Raw genomic sequence first — 26,468 nt, 5'->3', positions numbered from 1 at the left:
ATACTGAATGAACTCATTGAGTGCTGGCTTCCTATACTGAATGAACTCATTCAACTGGCACTTTTTGGGTCCATTCCATCCTCCTGAAATGTTTAATTGACATTTGTCTGAAAATCATCAAGAGGTTCTACCAATAGCTGCCCCTCATGCCCTTCATTGGGGTTGTGTGGGTCTCATTTTGATCAAGCATTGCAAAAATTAATTATTTACATAATTCTCTGTATTGGAAATATTGTTTTTAACAATTAATATTTATAAATATTATTTACTAATCAATACAGTCACAATTTCTGAAGTGGGTGCCGCGGAACTCCACGGTAACCCAAGTGTATGCCAGTGGAGCTGCAAGCAAATGCCACTTTCTCAAAATATTACAATAAAAAAAAGTGAAAAACATTAAAACAAAAATAGCAAATATACAGTACATTCTAGCATTTACTTTGCACTGTTATTATCCTCCATACTCAACTGCTCTAATGATAATTATGGTAACATTTTATATTTTTTTAGCTTGACAAGGTTGTTACAATTTTTTTTTTAAACCAACAAGGTTGCTGTGGTAAAAACCTTAGAACCACTGCAATATGGTATACTTTGTAAAATATTCCATTGATTTTACATATTCTTAATCTGCAGAAATATTTCACTAAATCTTAATTGATCAAATTTAATTTGAATCATAAATTCACTAGCTTATTTTTATCATTTAATTCTTAAATAATGCTTACCATTGCAGAAAGATGTTACCTACCCAAAATTGAAGGCCCTTGCAAAAGTTACTATCCTCGGTGGTACTATGACAGGGAAAGGAAGACTTGTTCTCAGTTCATTTACAGCGGCTGCCTTGGAAACACAAACCGATTCGAAACAAGAGAAGAGTGTGATGAACTATGTGGAACTCAGGAATATCTTGGTACTACTAAACTTGATCATATTGATTATTGATATTGTTTAGTATTGAATTCTGGTATACTATAACTGGTGGAATATTATAACTGTTATTTTATTGTTACTTTTTAAACAGACGCTTGTGATCAGAAACTGGAACCTGGACCTTGTGCAGGCAACTTTACTCGTTGGTACTTCAATAAAGAAACTCAAACATGTTCTACATTTAATTATGGTGGCTGCCAAGGGACCAAGAACAACTTCCTCACTGAATCAGCTTGTAAGATAAAGTGTTTGCAACCTGGAAAAATGAAAGGTAGGCTTGGCAGTGATCTTAAAACAATAGTTTTCATCCTTATAATACTCAATTTGTATAATTTCTGCTATATACTTAAAATATTTTTATATGGGGAACTTACTTCTTACTAGTTATACATTTTGATTTTTGTTTTTCATAAACAATGTTGAGAAATATAAAAATGAAAAATTAAATGATCATATACTTTAATGGTTTAAATAAGAACTAAGCAATTATTTATTATGATGATTAATTTTAGCAGTGTTTATTATATTAATGGTGAAAAGATATTGGTTAATTGATCTATTTATTAGTCCGGAGTTTTTAAGAGTGATTCAGTTTTATTTGTTCTTAATAATCTTGATAGAATTATGTACACTGAAATGATAATATCAGAATAGGAAAACGTTACCCTGATAATATTTATAATAAATCCATCTCACACACTATTAATTTCAGGTTATTAAATATTCTGTGGTCATTTTATCCTACCAATTGCAGTTTAATCATAAAATCTTCGGTTTTCTTGACCCTGAAGATTATGGACAATGGTCATGATAATATAGTGGCAAGCTACCAATAACTTGAGAATTGGTATTGTTGTTAATAATTATACAAGGCCAATGTGGGGCAAAAATTAGCTGTAGTTAAACTAATAGCTAATATTGCCATGGATACGATCTTTATTTATCAATGGTTCATTCATGAATAAGGGTTGTTTCTATGGCCATTTTAGCTATTAGTTTCATCCATAGCTAATGTTTGCCCATCTCTGACTGTAGTCAACTTAGAACACCCACACACTAACCTTATCAGCAATTCTTAACAATAAACCGTATTATTATTAACTACTATTTTATTAGTGAATAAATATTGATTCTGCTTATGATTGTTTATTATTATCATTTTATTGCTTTAAAGTTAAAATTTTTATATATTCTTATCATATGATTATCAGATGCATATATACAAGGGCTAAAAGACGCTTTAATTTTAACTCTGAAATGCACATTTAATCTTATAATAGCATTTTTTAATCCATTAATATAATCCATATTTAAATCTCTGTATAACTCATTCATAACATCATAATAACCATTAATTTTAATAAACCTATAATATTATGTGTTTTTTAAATACTCATATTTTTTTTTTATTCAACTTTCATTGTTGTCACTTCGTAAAATTTATATTCTCTTTTAAGCTTTTAAGACATTTTAAATTGTTACATTTTATAAAATAGTTTTTAATGAACTGTAATTTTCATTCTTTTAATAATTTTAAATTCTTTTAGATAAAATATATATATAACAAAATTGTGTTATTCGTAATTTATTTTCAATACTATGGTTTATTAAAATTCCTATGCCATCTGTCATCTACTTTACTTAGTTGATATGCTCCTAATAAAATGAATTTGTAGCTTCTGAGATCTGCAACCTTAAAAAAGATACTGGTCCCTGCCAAAAATATAAGCGTAAATGGTACTTTGATTATAAATCAAAGAAATGCAAACAGTTTTTCTACGGTGGTTGCAAAGGAAATGAAAATCGTTTCGATAGGAGAGATGAATGTGAATCATTTTGCTTCTCTGGTGAAAACGATATTCCCCCAATGACCCAAGGCTATAGAAGAGGTAAAAAATGTAATCTCAATTGTAGATTTGCTGAGGGCAGTCCCCCCCGCTTTTGTAGCAATTGTGTTAGAATTTACTGCTTTCATAGTTAGTTGTGGTTGTGGTGTAGGGCTATAGCTTTCTGTATCATTGAAGTATTCAAAACATAGTACGTATTGTTAAACAGTTTTTTAGTGCTTATTAAATCCTATATTGGTAGATTTTTGTATATATATATTATTTTTAAGGAAGAGGTGAGTAATAATTGTTATTATTTTTAAATTAAATTTATTGATAAGTTTTTCAGCTTAAGTAGATATTGCATTGTTGATTTAACTATAGTTTGATGTACCCTCCTTATTCTGCAAGTGTCTGGTAACTTTCTGTTAGTTGCCTCTCTCTTTCTAACCGAAATAATGTTAGGTCACCTGATAGTTTCTCTTTTAGTTTCACCATCAGTTACATATTTATATCATAATTGAATAATGTAGTGATTGTACAGATACCTTTAGGTATGATGATCAATTGATTAAAGGTAAAAAGGTGTTTTAAAAATATATGTTCCTTTTTCAAAGTCACCCTTTTTCTCAAACATTATGACGACTATTATCCAAATTAAAATATTAAACAACGATTTAAAATATTCACTATACCATGTTAATGTTGACTTCTTTATAGGAGTTATAAATCTATTTACCTCCATACAAAAACTTTAGGAGTGGAGTCCATTTATACAGGATGTTTCAGGGTTAAGCATCTGAACTGAAAATATGAATTAAGGAACTCGATACAAGGAAAAAATATGAAGGTATATCTGTTAATGCTTTGTTTAGGAGATATTCACATCTAAACATTTGCATTGACATGAATTATTTAGGTTGTAATAAATAAATTAATGTGTCCCAACTACTTTATTACTGAAATGTAAATATTAGCATTCATATTAAATGCTGTTCAATGTGACACAAGGTAATCAAGGCATTAAGACAGAGTCGGCAGCAGTGGCTGTGGTATGTGTTGTTTAGCAAGTTTCAATTAACCTTCTTCATAAAGAATTGAAGTCATTGATTGAATGGCACTGAATAAGTGTTATTGTCACATTCTCCACATCTGACATCACTGAAGTCTTCGGTTTGTGGTGACATTAAACAAACATTTATACAAGGTCGGTCAATGATCTTAATTCTTTATGAAGAGGGGTAATTGAAACATGTGAACCAATAACACAAACCCTTTGCCGTTTGGTCACTGCTATCTATCTGAGGAAGAAAGATGCCAAGCCCGTCTTAATGCATTCGTTACCTTGAATCACTTTGAACAACATTTAATATGAATGTTAATGTTTACATTTCAATGATGAACTAATAGGACACACATATTAATTAATTTATTACAACCTAAATAATTCATAACAATGCAAATGTTTAGATGTGAATATCTTCTAAACAAAGAGGTAATGGTCATACCTGCAAATGGAATTTCTTTCTCGTTTCGAGATCCTTAATTCATATCTTCAGTTTAGACACTTAACCCTAAAATACCCTTTATATATGTATTTATTCATTCAGAATATTTTTGAGTCTTGGTAATTGCTACGTAATTTATCCACTGAACCCAATATGAATATAAGGTGATACTTAACTACATCATGAATTTACAGCTTAAGTTACTCTTTTCTTGAGTTGGTCCCATTTTTAAATCAGGTTGTGTTTTACAAAGTAGTTAAAATATTATGGTGTTGGTAGCATGATAATAACATTTTTTAATGAATAATTTTCTTATTATAATTTTTCTGCATGATGAGCTCTAATGGTAGATGCATTATACCTGCATATCTAAAAGTATTTTAGTTGTAATGGTGTGGATATATTTTATTGTAGATTTAATATAAGGAGAAGTTGGTCAGGGAAGATAACACTTATTTAATTTGTGCCAATGTTTTGGTCTTCATCAGCACTTTAAAAAATATATATATATACACATAACGATTTTATAATGTGATAGATAAACTGTATAAGAAAGATTATTGGGTATTGCTTTTTTTTTCTAGTTATGCTGTTTTATTCATCCTATTTTATAATGATTATTATCTTGTTTTTTTACACAGTCTTGATATAAAAATAAAATTTATTCCAAAACGTTGGCACAAGTAAAGTAAGTTTTACTTATAATTACTGCACTTCTGTCTGATTTATCCTTACATTTAAGTAGCGAGTAGTATTGTGGTAACTAGTTAATATTAATATCAACTTAACTCCTTAATTTAATGTAGAGATTGTATTTAGAATTGTCATGGTTTTTTAATTTTTTTTTTTTTTTATAAGAATGATTAATAAATGCTTCTAATAATCTACTAACCCATCTAACAAATGCTAACACAGAGGAATGCTCTCTGCCTCGGGAGAAGGGCACTTGCTTTGAGAAACAGCCCAAGTGGTACTTCGATTTTGCCGAAAACAAGTGCTTGCCTTTCCATTATTCTGGTTGTGGTGGTAATGAGAATAACTTTGATTACAGAGAGGACTGTGAACAAGCATGTCCTCCAAGAATTGGTAAGTTTTCTCTTTAAGAAATAAATCACCCTTACAAATTTTGTATTCCATTTGTAAGTTTAATTTTATTAAATTAGTTTAAAAGTTTAACTTACGCATGTGTAATGTGAGACTGAATTCACTAATAATTTAAAACCATTAAATTGAATTATGGGCAGGAATAACATTGTGTGTGACAATTTTGTATTACATTTTTTTTTGTTTTTAATTTCATTAAGTTTATAAAACTATTACTTAAGCAATAGTACAGTTTATGATCCAAGGATGATATTGCTGAAAATATTAGATTTTATAATTTTTTGAGGTTTATTACTTCCATCATTTTCAATAAATTATTATTTATTTATTCATTAACATTGTACAACGTTTCGGGACCACTGTCCCATATTCATGCACTATAAAACCTCATGATTTCATATGGGAAATCATGAGGTTTTATAGTGCATGAATATGGGACAGTGGTCCTGAAATGCTGTACAATGTTAATGAATAAATAAATAATAATTTATTGAAAATGATGGAAGTAATAAACCTCAAAAAATTATAAAAAAATGGAATAACGTTGTAGGTGGCTCAAAGGATATCAGTAATACAACAAAATAAGAGAAAACTGTAATATAAAATTTTATTCTGGCCCGTAATTCAATTGTACGTTTGTTCCAATGATGAATCTCAAACTTGGTAGCACCTAGTGTTCTGAATTAATGTATTGCATATGCTTGAATGATGTCTTGTTCAGAACAGTCCTAACTCAGACCCAGGAACTGTTTTGATCATCAAAAACAAATGACAGTTTAATTTTGGTATTGGAATCATAAGAACACAAAATCTGTTGTGCACATGCTTCTGACAGTCAAACATGTTCATTGGAACAGACCATTTTATAATGATTAAACCAAAGGATTTTAAACTTGCATGAATTTAATATAGAACAAGCCAACATATGAACTAATTTTTTTTTTTTATTGACTAGCAAACAAAACTATTTTTCTCAAATATAGAAAATTAAGTGAAACGTTTTCAAGGTCTAATCCAGGAATATATTAAAAATTATCATTTACTTATAAAAAATACATGCTTGTATGGGATGGGTCATATTTTAGCCATTGTCTGTTCATTGTTAAAAAAAGTTTAAGTATTTATCTTACTTACTATTTATTGTTTTTATGGATAATTTTTTTAACAAAAAATAGAAGAATTATGTATAACTGGATCAAAAAAGAGTGAAAGATATATTAAGAAATTCAATTATTCAAAAGTTCAAAGAAATCACAATACCATTATCATTAATTATTATAAAATGTGAAGAACAAAAAATGCAATCTTACAAATTCACCATTTTTTTTTTTTTTTTTTACAAAAGTGATAATAATAAATAAAAATATTAATTGAACATTTCAACTGATATAAATTGTTGAGAAAAAAAAATAGAAAGTGGATGGAATACTATTTAAAACGTGTGAATATTATTTGAAATTTTATGCATCCATAAATGAATTATTAGTTTTATAATAAAAGGCTAGTAGCTTGAAAAAATTATAACTTTTAATATTTTTTATTTAAAACAAATATTAAATAAAATAATACATACATCAGAGCAAGAAGGCACTGTGGATCAAAAAGAAGCTGCTTTATCTTTTCTCTGTTAGTGCACTGTACCTCACAGTTGTATAGTTGGGGACTACGCCATCCCATATTTTTTTTTTCAATTCTGTTTCTAAAGAGGGAAAAATTGTTATAGAGTTGATGAATAAATTCAAAAGTTATAAAATACAGACACTTCATTTAAATTTTAAATGATAATTTATTTTTAACTGATCGAAATCAAAGATCTATCCACGTGAATCATTAATTCATTCTCTTTAATCTTTCCTGCTCAATATCTGCTTGCTGTGGTATTGGTAAAGACCAGCATTGATCTTAATCAGAACACAGATTAATCTGATTCAGATCTTAATCTGAAACACTTTTCAGATTCATCAAGATCTCTTCCGCTTATGATTAGTGTTGAAATTGTGCCTAGTTGTGATCTGCGTATCTAAAAGCATTTAAAAATCAATGGGACAAGAGAGGTTAAAACTAAACAACTGCCAATGGAACCTATAGAGTTTCAAAAACAATTCTGATTTTTCTCTAATTAACTTCCATTCTTTTTAAATTTTAATTATTATAGTTTTTATGTGATTATAATACTTCCTTTAATACAATTATTGTATTTCCAGAACTTGATACTTGTGTACTGCCTCCAATGGAAGGAGAATTATGTAACCAAAATTACACTGAAAGATATTTCTATGATTCATTGATAAAGCAATGTAGACAATTTTATTATGGTGGATGTGGAGGTAATAACAATAATTTTGTTTCTTTGATCGATTGTCAGAGGCGTTGTGACATAAATGCTCTTCCACAAGAAACCCCATTGGCATTCACTAGAGGTATGAGACTTGACAAATTGACTATCAATTTAAGCTTATAGCCCTTATTATATCTTGTTTGTACTAAGGCAATCATATTACTTTCAGATATGTGCTTCATGGCAAGTGATTCGGGCAGCTGTTCAGGCTCTGAAATTCGATGGTTTTATGACAGACGAGATGGTATATGCAAACAGTTTAGATATTCAGGTTGTGGTGGAAATGGCAATAAATTTGCATCCCGTCAGGATTGTGAATTTTCTTGTGGAAATGTCCAAGGTACTTAAAAATATGATACTTTATTTTATTATTTTTAATTTTATAGAAAACTCTCTTACCCAAAGGATTATAAAAAAAAAATTAAAAAAGTACATCTACTTTAATTTTCAACTTGTGCCATGAATCCCCTTAGGGGAGACTCGAATGGGGGACTAGTTTACCTCCGGATAATGAGCAAATTTGAACAGGTAGATAGGTTCAAGTATTTAGGTTCTACAGTAACTAGAAAAAACGAAATTTATGAGGAAATAAAAGCGACATTAAAGGTGGGAAATGATTGTTATTTTTCAATTTTGAAATTGCTTAGCTCTTGCATTATGTCCAAAAACCTATTAAGTTAGAATTTACAAAAGTATTATCCTTCCCACTGTTCTTTATAGATGCGAAATGTGGCCTCTTACTCTAAGGGAAGAACAGTGCAATACTTTTTTTTTTTTTTAAATGAAGTATTGTGTAAATAAATATTTGGACCGAAAAAGGATGAATTAATTTCAGAAGAATTTAAAAGGTTATACAATGCTGAATTAAGGGAACTGCATCCAATGAATATAATTCAGGTTGTAGCATTGTAGTGAATAAGATGGGCATGTAAGTTTTTGAGATGTAGTAATGGACTAAAATATTAATAAACACTGAACTGACGGGTAAACATTCGAGAGGTAGACTGAAATGTTGATGGGAGCATTGCGTTAATACTGATTTAGCAGATCTGGGTTCGGAGGGGTCTCACTGTACAGATGTATGTAGAGAATGATTGGTGGTGTCGGGATCGAACTTTCAGGTTCGTTAAGCCTTTTTTATTATTATTATATCTACCTTATTTTATACATATATATTTTTTATATGTGTTACTTAATTTTACTGTTTTAGAGTATTTGAGTGAAACAATTTAACTTTAAGTTATTTCATTCAATAGTGATATGAGTAGCATAAACTAGTAGTTTAGTTATAAGTTTGAAACTTTCTATACCGCATGTTGTTATTCACAATGGTTTATATGGAATACAGATTAAAAAAGTTTAATTAAAATGATTAATCACTTTAATTAATATTTTTTTAATATAGTAGATGATACAAAAGTTGTTATTATTTAGAGAAGCATGATATTTATTTTTATTTTTTTTAGTAGAATATTAATTTTTTTTAGTTTTTGTGGATTAAAGCTTTTATGTTGTTTCTCAATTTTAACATTTCTATTTAGGAAACAGTATAGAAATATGTAAGTAATTGGCATCAAAAGAAAGCTGTGTATTTTATTTATTTCTGCATCATTTTATCATAAAATGAATAGTTCAATGAGAGGGTGTCTACTTTATATAGGTTATAAATAATTTTTTTTTTAAATAAAATTTATGTTTTCATTTATTATAGATGTTTGTACACTACCACGGGTTATTGGACCATGCGATAGTACAATTAGGCAGTGGCATTACGATGAAGCTACTCAATCTTGCCAGGCATTCGACTATGGAGGTTGCCAAGGTAATGGTAACAGATTTGACTCGGAAGAAGAATGCAGAAACCGATGTGTCAAAACAACCGATGTTGCCCCCGCCACACAGCATCCTTATGAAAACATATGTTACTTCCCAGTTGATCCAGGTCCTTGCCTTAAGCAGGTAAATATTTTTTATTTAAATTATATTTTTTAAATGTATATCTTCAATTTTTATTAAGAATGTTGGAATAATACTCATAATTTAAAAAATATTTCCTTTTTGCACCATTATCAGAAATATTTATTAATTTATAAAGAACAGTATCAAAAGAATTAGTTTTTTCTATGAAACTATTGTACGTCTTTGTTCATGGAATGGTTTAAAATGTTAGTAGTGAAGTTATGAAGAGAATCCTTATGAAGAATAAAGCAGTCTAGTTTTATTTAATGTTATCGAGACCAACAAGTTGTAAGATTGGAAAAGATTTCAAGTAATCAGAAAAATATATTATTAATATCATAATTAAATATAGGTTAGCTAGCAAAATGAAATGCCCCATCTAGAAGTATTATGACTGTATCCGGAAGAAGAGATACAAATTATATTGCTGATTTCATGCTATGATGGTCTAATAATTTATTAGTGAGACTTTCTAATGCCTTAAAATAATGTTCTGTCCACCCTTTTACCATCATAAAATTAGCAATTTAGAAATAGATTTTTGAGTTGTGAGTAATGCTCACTTTAAAAGTATATAAGAGATATATAAATTCTTGCCCCCATTCCTTTTAGAATTAAGATTTTTAAAGTAAAAAATTAACAAGTATTTTGTTTTGTTTAACATTTTAGATTCCAGCCTGGTATTATGATCCCAATTCAGCAACTTGTACCTTGTTTCATTATGGAGGCTGTGAAGGCAACGCCAACAGATTCATGTCAGAAGAGCAGTGTGAAAGGCAGTGTGGTGAATTTAAAGGACAAGGTGTGAACATGTTTACTGATTACTGGGATATATTAAGATGTGCTTTAACATTAAATGAATTTTTTTTATTTTTCAAATTTAACTATTAAGTAAAAATTTACTATCAAATAATGAATTACATCAACTTATAATATCAGTTAATTATAGCAAAAAGTTTCTTTGACTACTCTCTTATTTACCTTGTTAATGAATATTGTTATCATCTGATTTTATATCTTTTTATATGCATTATTATTTATTTACCATTGTATATTTCCTGTAGATCCCTGCTCTGCTGAAAAAGAAGTCGGTCATTGTGATAAGTATGAACAGAAATACTTCTTCAACATACCAAGCCAAAGTTGTGAAGAATTTGTGTACAACGGGTGTGGAGGAACTCCTAATAGATTCAGTTCCAAGACAGAATGCCAGACAGTATGTGTAGAGAAGCTTGAGCCTTCCATACCAATTGATGAAGTTGCACCAGCTGTCAACCAAGGCAAGTTCGACTTTGCCTATATCGTATATCAAGTCATTTTGTTATGGTTGCTATAAAGATAGGCAGATACACCATTATAAACGGTGTGCTTCTACTGTGATTTAATGATTATGAGTTTAACTATTCTATAAAAATAAAAAGGCCAATTTGTCATTGTTCGGAAACCTGTATATTTATATTATAATGACGAAATGGCTCTTGATTTTGATGAAATTTGCTAAAGTCTTCTGGTTACAAATCTTTCAACTCTTCATATTTATGATGAAAAGCTAATTTTATCTGTGGATAACTCAAAAAGTATGTTAAAATAAAAGTATATAATCGTTTGAAAGATAGTCAAATTCTCTAAAAAATTAAAAATGTTTAAGTGAGACCTTTATTAACAAAATTATGACATATTGGTATTTGTACCAATGTTTTTAAAAGTATTTTGCACAGGTTCCCATGAAAGCACGCTCACATTTGATTAGTTTTTGAATAATTAGAGAAATATACATCTCTCGAACTTTGCCAGATGCTCATAGACAATTAAATTGTCTAAGAAGCTAATTTAAACAAATCTTAATCAGATCATTAGTAGCTAAGATAAATAATAAATAATTTTTGAATTGGACTTGGCAGCCAAAGCAAGTAGGAAAATCTTGTGAGTTAACACAAAAAAAGATTTTAATATCTTCAGATCAAATCCTCAGAAGGTAGGGAAATCGAATCTCTCTCCAAAAAAAGAAAAATTTGCAAGTCATAACTATGTATACCCTTCAGTTATATTAGTTTATGATTTGCTTGTGTCTCATTACTTAACTTCTACTCTTGCTTGTTCTGAATCAATCCTTTGTAGTTAATGTTAATTTATAAATCTTTCCTGTTTTGTATGTGAGCAATTCGGAGACTTTAACCACTACACTCTATTAGCATATGTTAATAATAAAGCCATTATAAATATAAAACAAGAATCAATGAATGATTATTTCTACCCTGACAAAATTATTCAATTGAAATTACAGGGATTTAAGTAATTCACAACAAATGTTTTTTGTTTTAGCTATTTGCAACCTGCCGATGGAAGCTGGTAAATGCAGTGGTTCTCATAGCCGGTGGTATTATGAAGCAAGGAGGAACAGTTGTTTCCCATTTTATTTCTCAGGGTGTGCTGGTAATCTTAATAACTTCCTTTCGCACCAAGAATGCAATGACTTCTGCAAACCTACTCCAAAGGAACCTTCAGGTAAGATTGGTATAGAAAGTCTTTTATTCAATTTGTATTGATTTTTGTTTTGTTTTAACTTATAAACTTAACCCTATATCAAACTTTCCTCTACAATATTTTATAATTGCTGTTTTAACTCCTAATATAATATCATACAGATACCCAGACTCAATTTCTAGAAATAGAGGTTCCAGGACTGTAACCTTCCGGTGGAAAGAAATTTTTAAATTATTAGCCAAAAAAACTATCATAATGGATTGTTGGGACTTGCAAATGGTCTCCTTAATGCGAAGTGTACAAAGTAACCCTTTTCTCCATTTACATCAATGATCTCCCAAATTCTATTCACTTTTTTTTTTTTTCTTACCTCCTAAATCTATATTTACAAGTAACTACATATATACAATTGACTTGGTCTAGATAAGTATATATACAGACATTTTAATAATCTTGTATTGCCGGATGGCAAAATTCTATTCACCACTTAAATATCCTTCCATCCCTCGAAGATTTTTGAGGCCTCAGCGATGGGCATTAAAAACTATGTGAGATTAAGTGCTCGAAAGACTAAGGCCATCTTATTGGTCCCAAGCACCTACTTTATCCCCTTCCCCTTACTTTTATTTATCAACCAACCGATTCACTTCTACTCCACAATAAAAAACCTTAGAGCCACCTTCGACCAACACTTTTCCTGGAATAATCATATTTCCCTGTTCACACGCAAATCCATAGCTGTGATTTTTTTTTTTTTTTTTAACACCCTAGAGAGAATACAAACCGGCACTGCCAATAGATCTCAATTTGGTAAGACTGCATTTTACCACTGAGCTACGGACAGCCCAACTTAATCCAATTAAACAATTCCTAAAATTCTGTGATTCCTCAGTATATCTGTCAGCTCCTATTATCCTCTCTCATTCTCCCCTACTTGACTTCGGCTATCTGCTGGTCTAGAGATGAAACTGAAGAGACTCATGAATTGCTTTGTAAGATTTATCTTTTATTTATCTTTGGGTTTCCCTGGCGCTCTCATGACTCCCATTGGTATACCGAGTTGAAGTGGCTCTATCAAACCTCTCTAAGGCAATACCTCCTTGGTGTTTTCCTATTCCATGTCCTTAAAATCAAAAACCCTACCCATATCCTTGATCTCCTCACTCTACATTCATCTATCTTTTTATTAAACACCAGATCCCAACCGATCGATCTATATAAGCCCTCCCGTAGAACCACCTCCTTCAGCAAATCCTTCATCATACGTGTAATCTCCTTCTGGAATTCACTTCCCGCCATCCCTCGCCAATCCACATCCATTCTTTTCTTTAAACAACACCTATTCCTTCACTTACTGCATAACCAAACCTCTGCATCAGTGCAAACAATGTAAATAGGTATTTATTGATTATTATGCATTTATTGATTAAATAGTAGTTAAATTAAGATCTTAATGTAATTTTATTTTGTATAATGAAACTGTCTTAATGTTTACCAGTCATATAATCGTAATGTGTGATCCATGTATATATGTATTTCAAAGTGTAATAAGTCACTCACTTCCAACAGATCTGATTTAATAAATATTTTAAACTATTATACTTTTTTTAAAAAAAAAAAAAAAGAAAGAGGTAACAAAACACCATTCTAGTTTATTTCCACTCAAATTGAGCTCTTCAAGCAACTATAAAACAAATTCATTTGAAGAATTATAGCATTGTGAAAGAAGTATATTAAATCTTTTATAATATGTAATATCTACACACTTTTAAAATTATTGTTGAAATTGTTTAGGCAATGAAATAGACGTAGATGAACGTATAAAGGGGTGTGCCGAGATTGAAAGGAAATGTGAATTACTTAGTGGTTGCCGCTATGGACAGGAACGATGGGTCGACTCTGCTGGATGCTCTGCTTGTCGTTGCCATGAGCCATGCCTTTCATCACCACCTGATTGCGCACCGGGCCACTCCTGCAATGTTGAGCTGATACAGAACCCTCAGACTGGTTATACTGAATACAGAGCTGTATGTAGACCAGGTAGGCAAATTTAACTACTCATAATTATAAGTTTAATTTCCATGCATATACCATTCAAAAGCAAAATTTTTAATAAATCAAAAACTAAAAATAATTACTATCTATTATTATTGGACTGTATTAAATTTATTTTAAATATAAAGCAGCTAGGGAGAAAAATATTTCTTTTAAAGTTTTAGAAATGCGATTTCATTTTTAATAATTATTAGAATATTAAAATTTTATTTTTTAACAAATTTAACTTGTTTTAAATTCATAGAATTCACCATTCTGTAATAATGTTTTTCTAAATAAATCTTAAGTTATTTGTTAAGAAGCCTATGAAAAAAATACTTCCATCATAGTTTTTTTTTTTCCTTTGACATTTACATGTTAGTTGGCAATTATAAATGATTAGTTATTTCCTTATCTTTTAAAAGTGATTTCTTTAGTTCTGACTATTGATTTGTAAAAATTTGGTCTTTTATTTAATTTGTATTGTAATTTTAGATATAAAACCAGGGGATTGTCCAGTGTTTGCTACTAGTGAAAATTGTAATCAAGAATGTAGAAAAGATTCTGAATGCCCCGATGATCATAAATGCTGCTACAACGGCTGTGGAACTCAATGCTCACCACCTCGCTCTGAAGAACCTGTCACACGTGAACCACAGTTCCCTGAGTCTCCAGGTCAGAGTTTACTACTTTTTTGGTCAAATTGGAAATACACAGATTAGTTCATTTTCTTTTTCTTGTCAGAAAATCAATTTTTTTTTATCTCAGACAGCAGAAATTAAAAATAGTTGATAGAATAGAATGTGATATTTCTTATTTAGTCCTGTGAATAAATATCTTGATGAAAAATCCTTCTTTCAGAGTAGAACAGTTTCAGAGTTTGATTACCTTCTGAAGGATTAAGGTTTCCATTGGTCCATTAAATTTGTAGAAAAGGGAATGTGTACATGCCGATACTTGGCTTAATGGATCTAAACAAACATTAAATAAAGTTTTGCATTATATTTACTGTTAGTCCAGAAAAATGACATCTAAAAAATCTTGCTGCTATGAATTAAATATTGAAAAAATGCTGTAATTGATTTCAAAAATTATCTACAGGAAGTGAACCTCTGGAAAATGCAATAGTTTTGTAATTCAGAAGTAGGAGGATTTGCAGTAATATGTGAGGAGATGATAGGATTCAGCAACATGGGTAAATAAGAAAATATGATGTGCAAAAAGAAACTTATTAGGAAGTTATCTCGCAGAATTCATCAGGCACACTAGCCAATTTGCCTATGAAAGAAGAAGAAGAAGAAGCTATACTTCAAAAAACTTTTTAATTATTCTCTGAAAGCATTTATATGAAGATCTTGAATATATGATTAATAAAATATTTCTTGTATACTAGTTCATATTTTAAAGTTTTTTTTTTTCCAATTTATGATAGGGATACTGTTTTATGCTTCCATTGTTCATTATAAATTAACTGTAATAAATATTCCATGTAACGATGAATATTTTTCTACCAAAGGTGAAGCACCAATTATTTCTGACGAGAGCCCGACTGATGAAATCTCTCAAGAAGGCTATTATGTGACTTTCAACTGTATAACTAGAGGGCGGCCTACTCCCACTGTTAGTTGGCACAGAAATGGAGTCAAGGTATTTTTAATAATAATTTATATTTTGTCTAAATATAATTATATTGTTGCATTTATAATTGGTAGAAAATTTATTATTGTGAAGTTATTACCCTCTATTTGATCCTTGCCCGTCTACATCACATAAGCTGATGATATATTGTTGTTATCAGTGAATTTATTGAATCAAAACTCTTCCATTCGACATGTGAACTCTTGAAAATGGTCTGAAAGGGCCCACGCCTGAGTGCCGTGAGTCTATATTCATGCTCCAAGTCTAAGCAGCATCTCGTATATTTTAACTTTGCTAGAAATTGATCATTTATTTTTATGAGATGTAGTAGTCATTGAAGTAAGGAAAGTTGGTAATACCATATTTTTTTCAAAGTTGTCACGTTATTTTCAGGTCATTCTTCTGCCCATTGTTAGTCCCAAGTATTTTATCTGTTTGTTTAGGTAATGGGATATTTTAAAGTGTTAGTTGTGGGCTGTTTAAATGTCTAAATGTAAATTTAATCTGATTCAATTTTTGTTCGCCATTTATGAAACCAATTTTGTAATAAATTTAAATGACTCTGTACATTGTAAGAAGCTGTGGTCGACTTAATCCATGGAAAGGATTACAGTGTGAGTTATAAGTTAATGCACCTCATTAACTTCTGGATTAATGAAGAGGGATAGGTTAAAATGTGTAATAGTACAGAAGAACACTTTAGCTTACCACCATATGTTTAAAGTAATTCTCATGAATTTGATCAGTTTGGTGTGATGATAAGTTTTTCCTATTAAATATTTTAATAATATAATATTTTAGATAAGCAATATTTGTTAGTAGTCATGTTTGTGACGATTCCATATAAGTTGCTTGTCGAGATGGAAGTCCTAGGTAGAATAATCTATCTAAGAGAGATATGTAGTAGCACGTCATTTAAGAATACATGTTGAGAGCTAGTGATGGGTTTCCATTTTTTATTTTTTTTTCTAGAAAAGTGTTGGAATTTATTTTAATTCATGATAACTACTGTTAATGTCTCAATTTAAGTTATAATTTTTTGTTATTTGAAATATTTATATTTTTTAATAGTTACAAGTGAATGCGACTGGAGGTGGAAGATATAGACTTCTTGAAAATGGCACCTTGCAAGTCTTCGGGCTGGAGAAATCAGATGCTGGGACTTACACATGTATGGCTTCTAACGGCATTGAACCTGATGCAACAAGGGATTATAAGCTGACAGTACATGGTATGGCTTTTGCTCTAACCTATTTTTGAAATAATAGCATGTGTAGTATCTTATAGCACATTTTTAATAAATTAATTAACGCTAAAACCATATCAAAAGTTGGTGATACCGTGTTGAATATTAGTGAATTAGAACATATTTTATTATTTTTATTGTTTATCAGGGTATTATTGGTTGCAGGAGGAAGTGAATTACTTTTACAAAAATTATACTATATTGATGATGCTTCGAAATCAATTTAAAAAAAAAAATGGTCCAGAAACTATGGCTTATTATGCTATTCTATTTTAATAAGCAAAATCATAACCACAAAAAAAAACTTCAAATGAGAAAACTTATGAATAATTTAATTATTTCCTCAAACGAGTTAAAAATTGGCGGGTATATACCAATGGCATTCAGGCAGGATAAAATGTAAAACATTAATTATTGATCATGTTTAGTAAGGATATATCTTGGTATCAGTCATACTAAAATTGGCTGATATATTTTTTTTAAATTTAGATTATATTAGGGTTACCAGTGACATTCATGCAAGATAAGATGTAAAACGTTAATTAATCATCATGTTTAGCAAGGATAAATCTTGGTATCAGTCATTCTAAAATTCTCTGGACCTTTGATCTTTCATATTCAGTTTCATCTTATTGGTTTCTCTAAAATAATTTGTAATCATTCCAAGAAAGAGCCTACCTGAGTTGCCGCCACGTACTAACCAAGGTGGGAGTGTCAAGATGCATTTTTTGGGACCACCGAAAAATGAATGTTAACTGCCCCAGATGGGACTCAAACCCGCCCGGCCGTTACGTTCCTAATCGGTAAATGATAAAATGTTGAGAAACTTTATACATATTTATTTTATTGATAAATATTATGTATTAATTGGTACAAGTATCACCAGCTATTGATGAAGATGTATTGAAAATTTTCAAAATAATTAAATTGACTAATAGTTTTGCTATAATATTATTAACTTAAATGCTTAGTAAAAATTGGTTTTATAATTTTTTTTTTATTAAGTTTTTAGATCAAAATAATTTAATCCAATAGTTATATTATTTATTAACTGGAAACAGGTTTTGCATCTGGTTCTATTGGTGAAGGATATTAATTATTAATTATTTTTATTATTTATAACACTCTAGATCTGATCACAGTTGAGATAATTTGTTTTATCATTGATTGTGAAGGGAGTAATACAGTTTACTATTTGAAATAAATCTGTTCTTATTGACTCAGTCTTGTTTTTGTTTTTTTAATTAAGCCATATTAAGTTTCTTTTTATTCAAAATTTCTTTTCCTGTACCTAAATAAATAATTGAATAGCTTCCACAAATATTTTTTTAAGCACTTCAGGAGTAAAAAAAGAAATTTTATGTTTGACCCAGTTGACTTATTTTCAGTTTTATCTCATGAGAGACTGTTATGCATTAAGAAATGATTCAATGCTCAGTTCATTCCTATAGCAGATTATGTTAAAAAGAAGCCTTTTACGCTCACCTCCATATGAGGTAAAGGAGTGCAGAATATACCCGATGACGTTCTGACAAGGGTTTTGGGAATTCCAAATTTAAGATGTTTAAAAAAAAAATTATCAGAAGATGCATTGTAAAAATGTAGGAAAAACATCTAGGAAAATAAAATCGATAAGTTTTCTAGAATTTCTCATTATTTTCTTGGATTTTAGACTTTTTAGTATTAGCTTCGTCTCTTCTGAGAAAATTGTGATGTGGAAGGCATGTTACCAAAATAAGCAATTGCGGGACTATAGATATATATTCTAAAAGAGTGTTCTGTTTCTCATCCAACCGAAATATATCTTTCTCTTTGCCACTCAAAACCATTTCACCCTCTGGTAATAGCTGATGGCTATTTAAATTCTTAATATTATCTTCTTTAGCACTATCTTCATCTTTACCAAAACCTGTAAGGGGAAATACAATTCAAACATTAATTTCTTCTAATTCTTGAGGTCCATTGATGACTTCATCAACTGTTTGGTAAATCCTGTGATAGAAAAAAAAAGTATTTCCAGATATAAATAAAGCATTACTTACTTTTTTCTCTTAATTCTTTGCTCACAAAGTCAAAAAATAATGTGTCAACACAACAAAAGATAGCCATACACTGAAAGTAATCTCAACATTGAAACAGTTGTTATCTTTACAGTAATCCCTTTAGTAACTGGAAATATCAACAGTAAATATTTGCTATGGTACAATTTTGCACCACTGGGCATGAATGGGTTGATAGGTTTTGGCTTTTTCTTAGCAATTCTGTTTCACAGATTTGTTTGTTTAAAGAGAATAAACATAGTTTGGTTAAATGTATGCAAGTTCCTTCCACTGTTTATATAATTTATATTGATCCTCATTGGTATATCTAAGATCAGATATATTCCCAAAATATAAGAAAGATACATAACTGTGATCAGATTTATAACTTTTGCTTCTAATAATTAATGCTTACTAACTGGATGAAGATGGTGTGAGGCGAGACGCAGCAGTAGTTGGTGAAGAGAATACTGATATGGTAGTGAGCCTTGGTAGTCCTGCAACCCTCACCTGTTACGCTATCGGATGGCCAAGACCATCGGTCAACTGGTGGCATGGTTCTCAGATGTTGCCGTTGATCTCTGAAATATTTGAACAGAAACGAGACAACACATTGCTCATTAGACGTGTTGCACTGTCGAACCTTGGTATCTACACTTGTCAAGTCTACAACGGAGAGGGCAAAGCTGGTTCTTGGACTGTTGCTCTGAAAGTAATAGGCCCAGTGACATCTTTGGACCCTAATGACGTCACATATAATCAGTTTGTACTGCCTGCACCAAGGGCTCCCGCAGTAGATGTTAGACCTCCACCTCCGTATCGCCCACCTCCACCTCCACCTCCCCCTCCAACACAGGCACCAATATCAACGACAGCAGGTAATTTAACCCAAGCTTTTAGTTTCATCATTTTGGAATGGTTTGAATGTGCATGTTAATGATTAGTCAAGCATGTAATAACTACAACTTTTTTTTTTAACGAATCCAACTTGTATTGAAATGATATTCTTTCATCATGTTTTTATTTTCAGCTATATTTTTAATTCCTTTGATGTTTTTGAACTGTTTACATCACTAAATTTTATTCTTTTTCTTATAATGGTACAGATAAATAATTGGATAGGAATCCTGGATGAAAAGATGGATATATTGATACTAGATGAAAGGGTGGGTGTATAGATACTGAATTAAAGGGTGGATGTATAGATAGTGGATTAAAGGGTTGATGTATAGATACTAGATGAAAAGGTAGATGTATAGATAGATACTGTATGGAAGGGTGGATGTATAGATCCTTGATTAAATGGTGAGTGTGTAGATACAGCATGATAGGATGGATGTATAAATACTGGATGAAAGGGTGGATATTTAGAAGCTTTATGTTGTTTAATATCTATAGATATTGTTATCAGTGATTTACATAATTACAAGCAATTTATGTACATACATCAGGTTCTGTTCCTTGGAAATTAATTTAAGTCATGCTCTGCAAAAATGAATATTCAGTAATTTACACTATTGCACACTCAGTCAGTCGATTATGACATTTGGTTTTAAATAAAAATATTAATAAGTTCGTTATATAATTATTAGACCTAATCAATAATTGAAAGTTCAGGGTCAAGGATATATATACACGAAAGTCAAGTATATATTTACTTTATATTTTATTATATATAATTTATTTATTGGATTTATTGTATACTATAGGGAGATTAAATTTTCTTATTATTGGTTCATTGATGAAATAATTAACAAAAAATAGTGTACAAAGTACAATACATGTCATAAGTTATTCAATCCCAAAAACTATTGTGTAGGTTTTGAAAATAAACAACTATCTTCGATAGTGATGTTCCCATGTCGATTATAATCATTTGTGTTTTAAAGAGTCAGTTAGGATGATAGCAAAACCAAAGGTGGATGTTCAGATTGATTACCGAAAAAAAATCTATTTCCGATTATAACATAACACACGCCTGTTTCTCCATTACCTACATTAGCTGCCTTTTAAACAATGTCGAGTATACTGTAATTGGTATGAAGAGTGTACAGAGACTTCACGCATCCGAAAAATTAATGGTCGGATGAAATATACACGACTGTAGCACTGTCGTACTATTTTCGTAGGAAGTCGGGAAAACGCCCTTGTCTTGGAAAGTAAGAGAATAAACCAATATGGCGGAGTACACCTCTACGAGCGTTTTCTAGTTGAGTTGTGTCATTTATCTTAGCCTCAAATTAGATTTTTTGCATACATAGTTATATAAATGGTAACCTTTGAATTCATATCTTCTAGTAAAGGTTTTCTTTATTTTAAAAAGTACTTAAATATAATACTAAGCCATGTAATTTCTTAAGTAAACGTTATCGCCCAACGGTATAATTTTCTTAGCTTTGTTATTGTCTACACATACTAGTAACAATATCGGCATTGATATTATATCAGTACTAAAATATCAATAGGTTTGTTCCTAGGACCGGTTTGAGAGTCAGCAAACTATCCAGAGCATGTTCAGTAGGTGTTTTTCTCTCCCAAATCCTCTACTGTGTTTGCTCCTGACAGTTTGCTGGCTCTCAAACCGGTCCTTAGAGCGAACTTATGATTTCATAATATCGATATTTAAATATCAAAAATATGACAAATTAAAGAAAAAGTTATTATGATATAGCAAACTATAGGAAGATTTATTTCAGATCATATCCAATCAAAGCACATAAAAAATCTTTCATAACGGTAAAGCAAGGACAACCATAACAAATATTACGACACCCAATATAAACTAAAATATAATTGGTTATGTTGCTTGGATAAATCGTTTTCAGAAAGAACATATAATCCATTAGTATCTGATATCGATATTGATAATAAATAACGGAATTACTGGTATTATTTCCTTTAAATGTAATCATAATATACCTCGGATATTGATATTTAAATTTAATATTATTGGCTGGTTCCTGGTATTCATTGAGTTATTTTAGGCCTTCTAATATAATCTTTATTAAGTTCTGAGGTGTTTGATTATTTTAAGAGAGCAAGTTACCTATGATTTTTGTGTTTGTTCATATATTTAATACATATGCGTGCTTTTATAAATTTGGATAAAATTTGGAAAAACTCATAATATCGAATATCAGTGGCTAGATATCGATATCTATATCCCATCCCCACCTTAAACTAGTATTTAAATATTTTTCCTGCCTATCATAATACCTCATGGAGCGCGGTAGCCACGGGGTAAAGCGTGTGACTGCTAACTCTTCAGAATCCGAGTTCAAATCTGGCTGGGCAGAAGATTGTTTTCTGTTACACTGTAGCCGTGAGTCAGTCAACTCCTGTGGGTTCTGGAGCCTCTTTAGTAAAAATCTCGTTACTAAATCACCTCCTTGCACAACCGTTGGTTTAGTAACAGTACTTCTTATACAGATTACTGAACCCCTGACCCTTAATGGGTTGTAGCGGTACAGATTTTAATTTATAATCATAATACCTCTCAAACTCATCAAGTAGCGTTACAGGTATTAAAATATCTTTCAAACTAAAACACCTGATACCAGCGCAGGGGACTATCTCGGATAATACAGCACGGGTGGCAATTCTGGTGTGGATGGCACATGAAAACATCCGAGCAAACTCCTTTGTCGTGTTTCACACATTTTGTTCTAATAATATACTTCGGACCTGAGTTTGTGTACATCCTTTTTTGTTCTCAATTGACACCACAGTTTCCTTCATTGTCATACCTGATCGTCCCAGAGGACGAGCAACATTCACCCTATTACCTTCTGATTTATATTTGGCGAGGTATGCTTGGATATTGTGATCCTTCGGAATAGCAATTCCGTGTTGGCGCTGGTTGTGTAAAAAAGACCCATTTTCGTGTTGGTGTCGGCTTGATGTTGGTTACCCACCTTCCGGGTAGAAAGATGTTGGTAGTAAAAATCATTAAGATAAAGTTATAGTGTTTTATTTTTAATAAAAAATACATCTTATTATTATAAAAAGTCGTGAAGAGTTAATCCTTAGATTAGAAAAAAAACATTTGAAAATTAGATAATAAAAAATTAAAACAATATAAAAACAACTTAAATTAAAAATGTGTTGAACCTATAAAAAAATTTAGTGAGAAGCTATTCGCTGTGGGGAGCTGTCATAAATTCTCCCCCCTCATTTTGATACAATTTGGTATTGCTGTTGTTCATTAGATTCCTATTGTTGTGATGAACCAAGATGAGTTATCTGATTTATATTCGCTGATGCTTTTTTGCGTATTTTTATTTCGTTTATAGCCTGGAGAACTTTCAACTGGAATTCAGCGATTTCGTCGTCATCGAACGTTTCTAGGGAGGGAATTATTCCGTTGAAAAATGACGTGTGTCGATCGGGCTTCCGATTCAGGGTGCTGATAAGCTCTAGTTCGACCGGATCTAATTTCCTTTTTTCCCTCATTCGTCTCGGCTTTTTAAAGGCCATAACTTCCGGCTCCTCCGTGTCCAATCCTTCATCAAGGTTTGACCCGTCACCATCATTCTCACAGTTTGAGGGGGACTGCGTACCTCGGTCGTCGTCCGAGGTGTCTTCTGTAGCACCACCCTCTGAAGTTCTTTTTAAAAATTGCAGCTGTTTGCTATAAATGTAGGTTTTGGGTTGCTGCCTCCCGCTTCCTGACGTTTGTAAGGAAATTCTGTTTTTCCTCTCACTCCTTTGGAAGCTATCCCTGATATTTGTCCACCTCTTCATAACAGCTCTGCCTGAAAAAAAAATTGTTAACATTATTATTAGACTTTATGACAAACAATAAATTACACTATCGTAGGACTGTGGTGGGAGGTTATTTTTAAACGTTAATCACGACAACTAAATCAGGAATATCTGTTATTACTTTCACTTATATAGTATGCGAAAGTAGTACAATTGTACAAAATTCTGAATTCGAGTTTTGATGGAAATACAATTTTCGAAGTCCCCGAGCCCATATAACCAATTCTCGCAAAATGGTCTGCGTGTTTGTGTGAATCGCTTAGCTCAAAAACGGAAATTCGTAAAAAACTAATTTATGTTAACTAATCTTTTTTTAAAAATCATCTCCAGAATATTTGAGATAAATTAATTAGAAAATAAATGTGATTTTAATGTATTGTGATTTACTTACCATATGTATTTTTTTCCTCAGGGCTCAACTCTTCAAAGCAATCGTTCAGCTCTTTAAAAATCTCCAACCAAGCACTTTTTGTCAGAATTCTGTCCTTATAACAATCTTGCGTCCTGTCCCATAAAATAGGACGATCGCGAACCAGTTTAATGAGTAGTTCTTCAATAACAACCTCTCCCATGGTAAATAACTTCGGACAGCTTTAATTCTCAACGAAACACTCGTGCAAACTGCAGCTGGTGTCGTTTAGACGAGCAGGCCGCCATATTGTTCTCTCCCCCACTACTTTAGCCGACACTCACCGGATTCCCACGACAGTAGCGTGATAAGTCGTGTATCGTTAACCCGGCTATGGATGTTGTAGATCGGAAACAATCAGTTAGTTCGAACCAGTTCCGAAAATTTTATACTTTTATTTCGACCTACTTAATTAATTTTTTTATTCTTTCTACTTTTTGGGCCCATATAAAAACTTTAATTGTATTTTATTAATCTTCAAACTTTGCATTTAGAAATAATAACATTTTTTGCTTTTTCTTCTGAAAGCTAAATTATTTTATTGAATAGTAGACCAAGCAATGCTACGCTATTGCTATATTTGAGGATGTATACTCATTAATTAAACACAATTGAACCTTTGATATCAATTAATATACAGATGAAGTGATGAGACGGTAACTATGGTAACGGCTAACTTCGCTGTATATTCGTTAATACTGGCCCGATTTGGTTGATTATTTCTTATTATTTTAGACAAATCTATTATCTATGATATTGTCATATATATACTTCATGAAATATGAATAGTTTTTATATAATAACCCTCATTGTACTTCATTATTATTACTATATTGAAACAATTCAGAATGACTGACCAATCAAAGTGTGGTCAAAGACATTTTAGTAGTAAAACAAAGTTGATATTCGTTTTTAGCTCCTCGAGAAACACTTAAATACGAGTTTTCGAAAAAAATCTGAAAATAAAATAAAACCCAAAATTTTCGCCTTTGAATTTCTTTTGAAAAATCACAAAAAAAGAATTAACTTATATGACCAATAGTCCCCAAAATTCAAATAAATCAAAGTGAAAAATTTCTAATTTTTAATTTCTTAGAAAACTGGTATTTGATGGTTTCAGACGACGCTAAAAACAAATATGATTTGCTTTTTCCTAAGAGAAAATTTGTTGACCTACTTTAATGAAATCCTCGTTATGCTTTTTAAATTTTTAGTGCATAAAAAATCATTTAATAGCGGCAGTAATATTTTTTTCTTATTCTTCAAAAAGAAAAAAATCGATTGGCTTATAACAACCATGAAAAAATGTGTACTTCTTGAGCTATGCGCCAATTATGCTTTATTTTGTTAATAACTTATTTTCTACGGAAAAAAATCGGCTCAGTCGATAATATTCACGGAAATATTCAGAACATTTAGCAAAACAACCCATGACAATCGGGTGAACGGTAGGGCAGTGCATACAGTAGGAACAAACAAATATTGGTTTTTATGTATTAGATGAGGGGAAAATACTTTCAGTGGACATAAATAAATAAATGGTTGATATAAACGAACCATAACTGCGATGTCGCCCAGTTAAATTGTCAATAGAAAGGACATTAACAATATTGAAATGAAAGAAATATTCATTTTTATATACTAGATTAATTATTATTTTAAAGTATTTAGTTTAAACCTATGCAAGATAGAAAATGAAAGGAATTTTGTTGTCTTTAGAGATAATTAAACATTGGAGCCGAGTTGGGCTTCAGGTATCAACCTTAGGGAATAAGAGAATTGGGCTGAGGTGAGTCTAGTCCTGCAGCTGATACAAATATGGCTCCAGTCTAAACAGAACCCACCAGGAGCCATTAAGCGATCATAAGATTCATACATGTATGATAAGATTCATAACTAATATGGGCCAGGCGGGGTTATGCGTCTATGTGTTCTGACAGTCTTCCTGTAGTTTTGTCTACTGTAATAGCTTTAGGAAAGTCTATTGGGCGACCTCAGCAAAGAAAGTAAACGCAGTCTATAGTACTATCTTTGGAACATATCCAGTTCTATATGAAATAAAAAAAATGCTGTTTTTCATTACATATATATATATATATATATATATATCTGTTGTTTCTGGTTTAACTAGAACCATCTATGAAATTTTATTTGTTGTATAATCGTATACAAAGTTAAAAGAATCG

The 26,468-nt window shown here is 30.9% G+C and overlaps 2 protein-coding genes across 2 annotated transcripts in view; one reads left to right on the top strand and one right to left on the bottom strand.

Annotated features, from left to right (window-relative positions):
* Positions 1-26,468, top strand: part of LOC106682186 (papilin) — a gene marked incomplete in the record, with an annotated part of 101,084 nt that overhangs the window by 69,323 nt on the left and 5,293 nt on the right. The window contains 14 exon segments of the mRNA XM_067046213.1: positions 737-913; positions 1,025-1,204; positions 5,183-5,353; positions 7,576-7,791; positions 7,879-8,049; positions 9,421-9,668; positions 10,338-10,470; positions 10,733-10,948; positions 11,991-12,173; positions 13,947-14,192; positions 14,682-14,861; positions 15,703-15,833; positions 16,896-17,055; positions 19,538-19,987. Of these exon segments, the coding sequence (XP_066902314.1) occupies positions 737-913; positions 1,025-1,204; positions 5,183-5,353; positions 7,576-7,791; positions 7,879-8,049; positions 9,421-9,668; positions 10,338-10,470; positions 10,733-10,948; positions 11,991-12,173; positions 13,947-14,192; positions 14,682-14,861; positions 15,703-15,833; positions 16,896-17,055; positions 19,538-19,987 (2,862 nt within the window).
* LOC106682187 (uncharacterized) lies at positions 23,050-24,460 on the bottom strand. The gene is made up of 2 exons (XM_014422913.2): positions 24,265-24,460; positions 23,050-23,863 (listed from the first exon to the last, which is right to left on the bottom strand). The coding sequence occupies exons 1-2, from the start codon at positions 24,443-24,445 to the stop codon at positions 23,322-23,324; spliced, it is 723 nt and encodes a 240-aa protein (XP_014278399.1). The 5' UTR covers positions 24,446-24,460; the 3' UTR covers positions 23,050-23,321.

Source organism: Halyomorpha halys, unplaced genomic scaffold (genome assembly GCF_000696795.3).
Source record: "Halyomorpha halys isolate HHAL.00 unplaced genomic scaffold, Hhal_1.1 Scaffold394.1, whole genome shotgun sequence".
NCBI classification, from domain to species: Eukaryota; Metazoa; Arthropoda; class Insecta; order Hemiptera; family Pentatomidae; genus Halyomorpha; species Halyomorpha halys.
This window is presented reverse-complemented; position numbering and strand designations above follow the sequence as displayed.

Bases quoted from the DNA above. Each gene is read 5' to 3' on its own strand.
- LOC106682187 (XM_014422913.2), bottom strand. From the start codon at position 24,445: ATGGGAGAGGTTGTTATTGAAGAACTACTCATTAAACTGGTTCGCGAT. The intron at 23,864-24,264 runs GTAAGTAAATCA...TTTTTTTTTCAG, and splicing joins TGAGGAAAAAAATACATATG to GCAGAGCTGTTATGAAGAGG.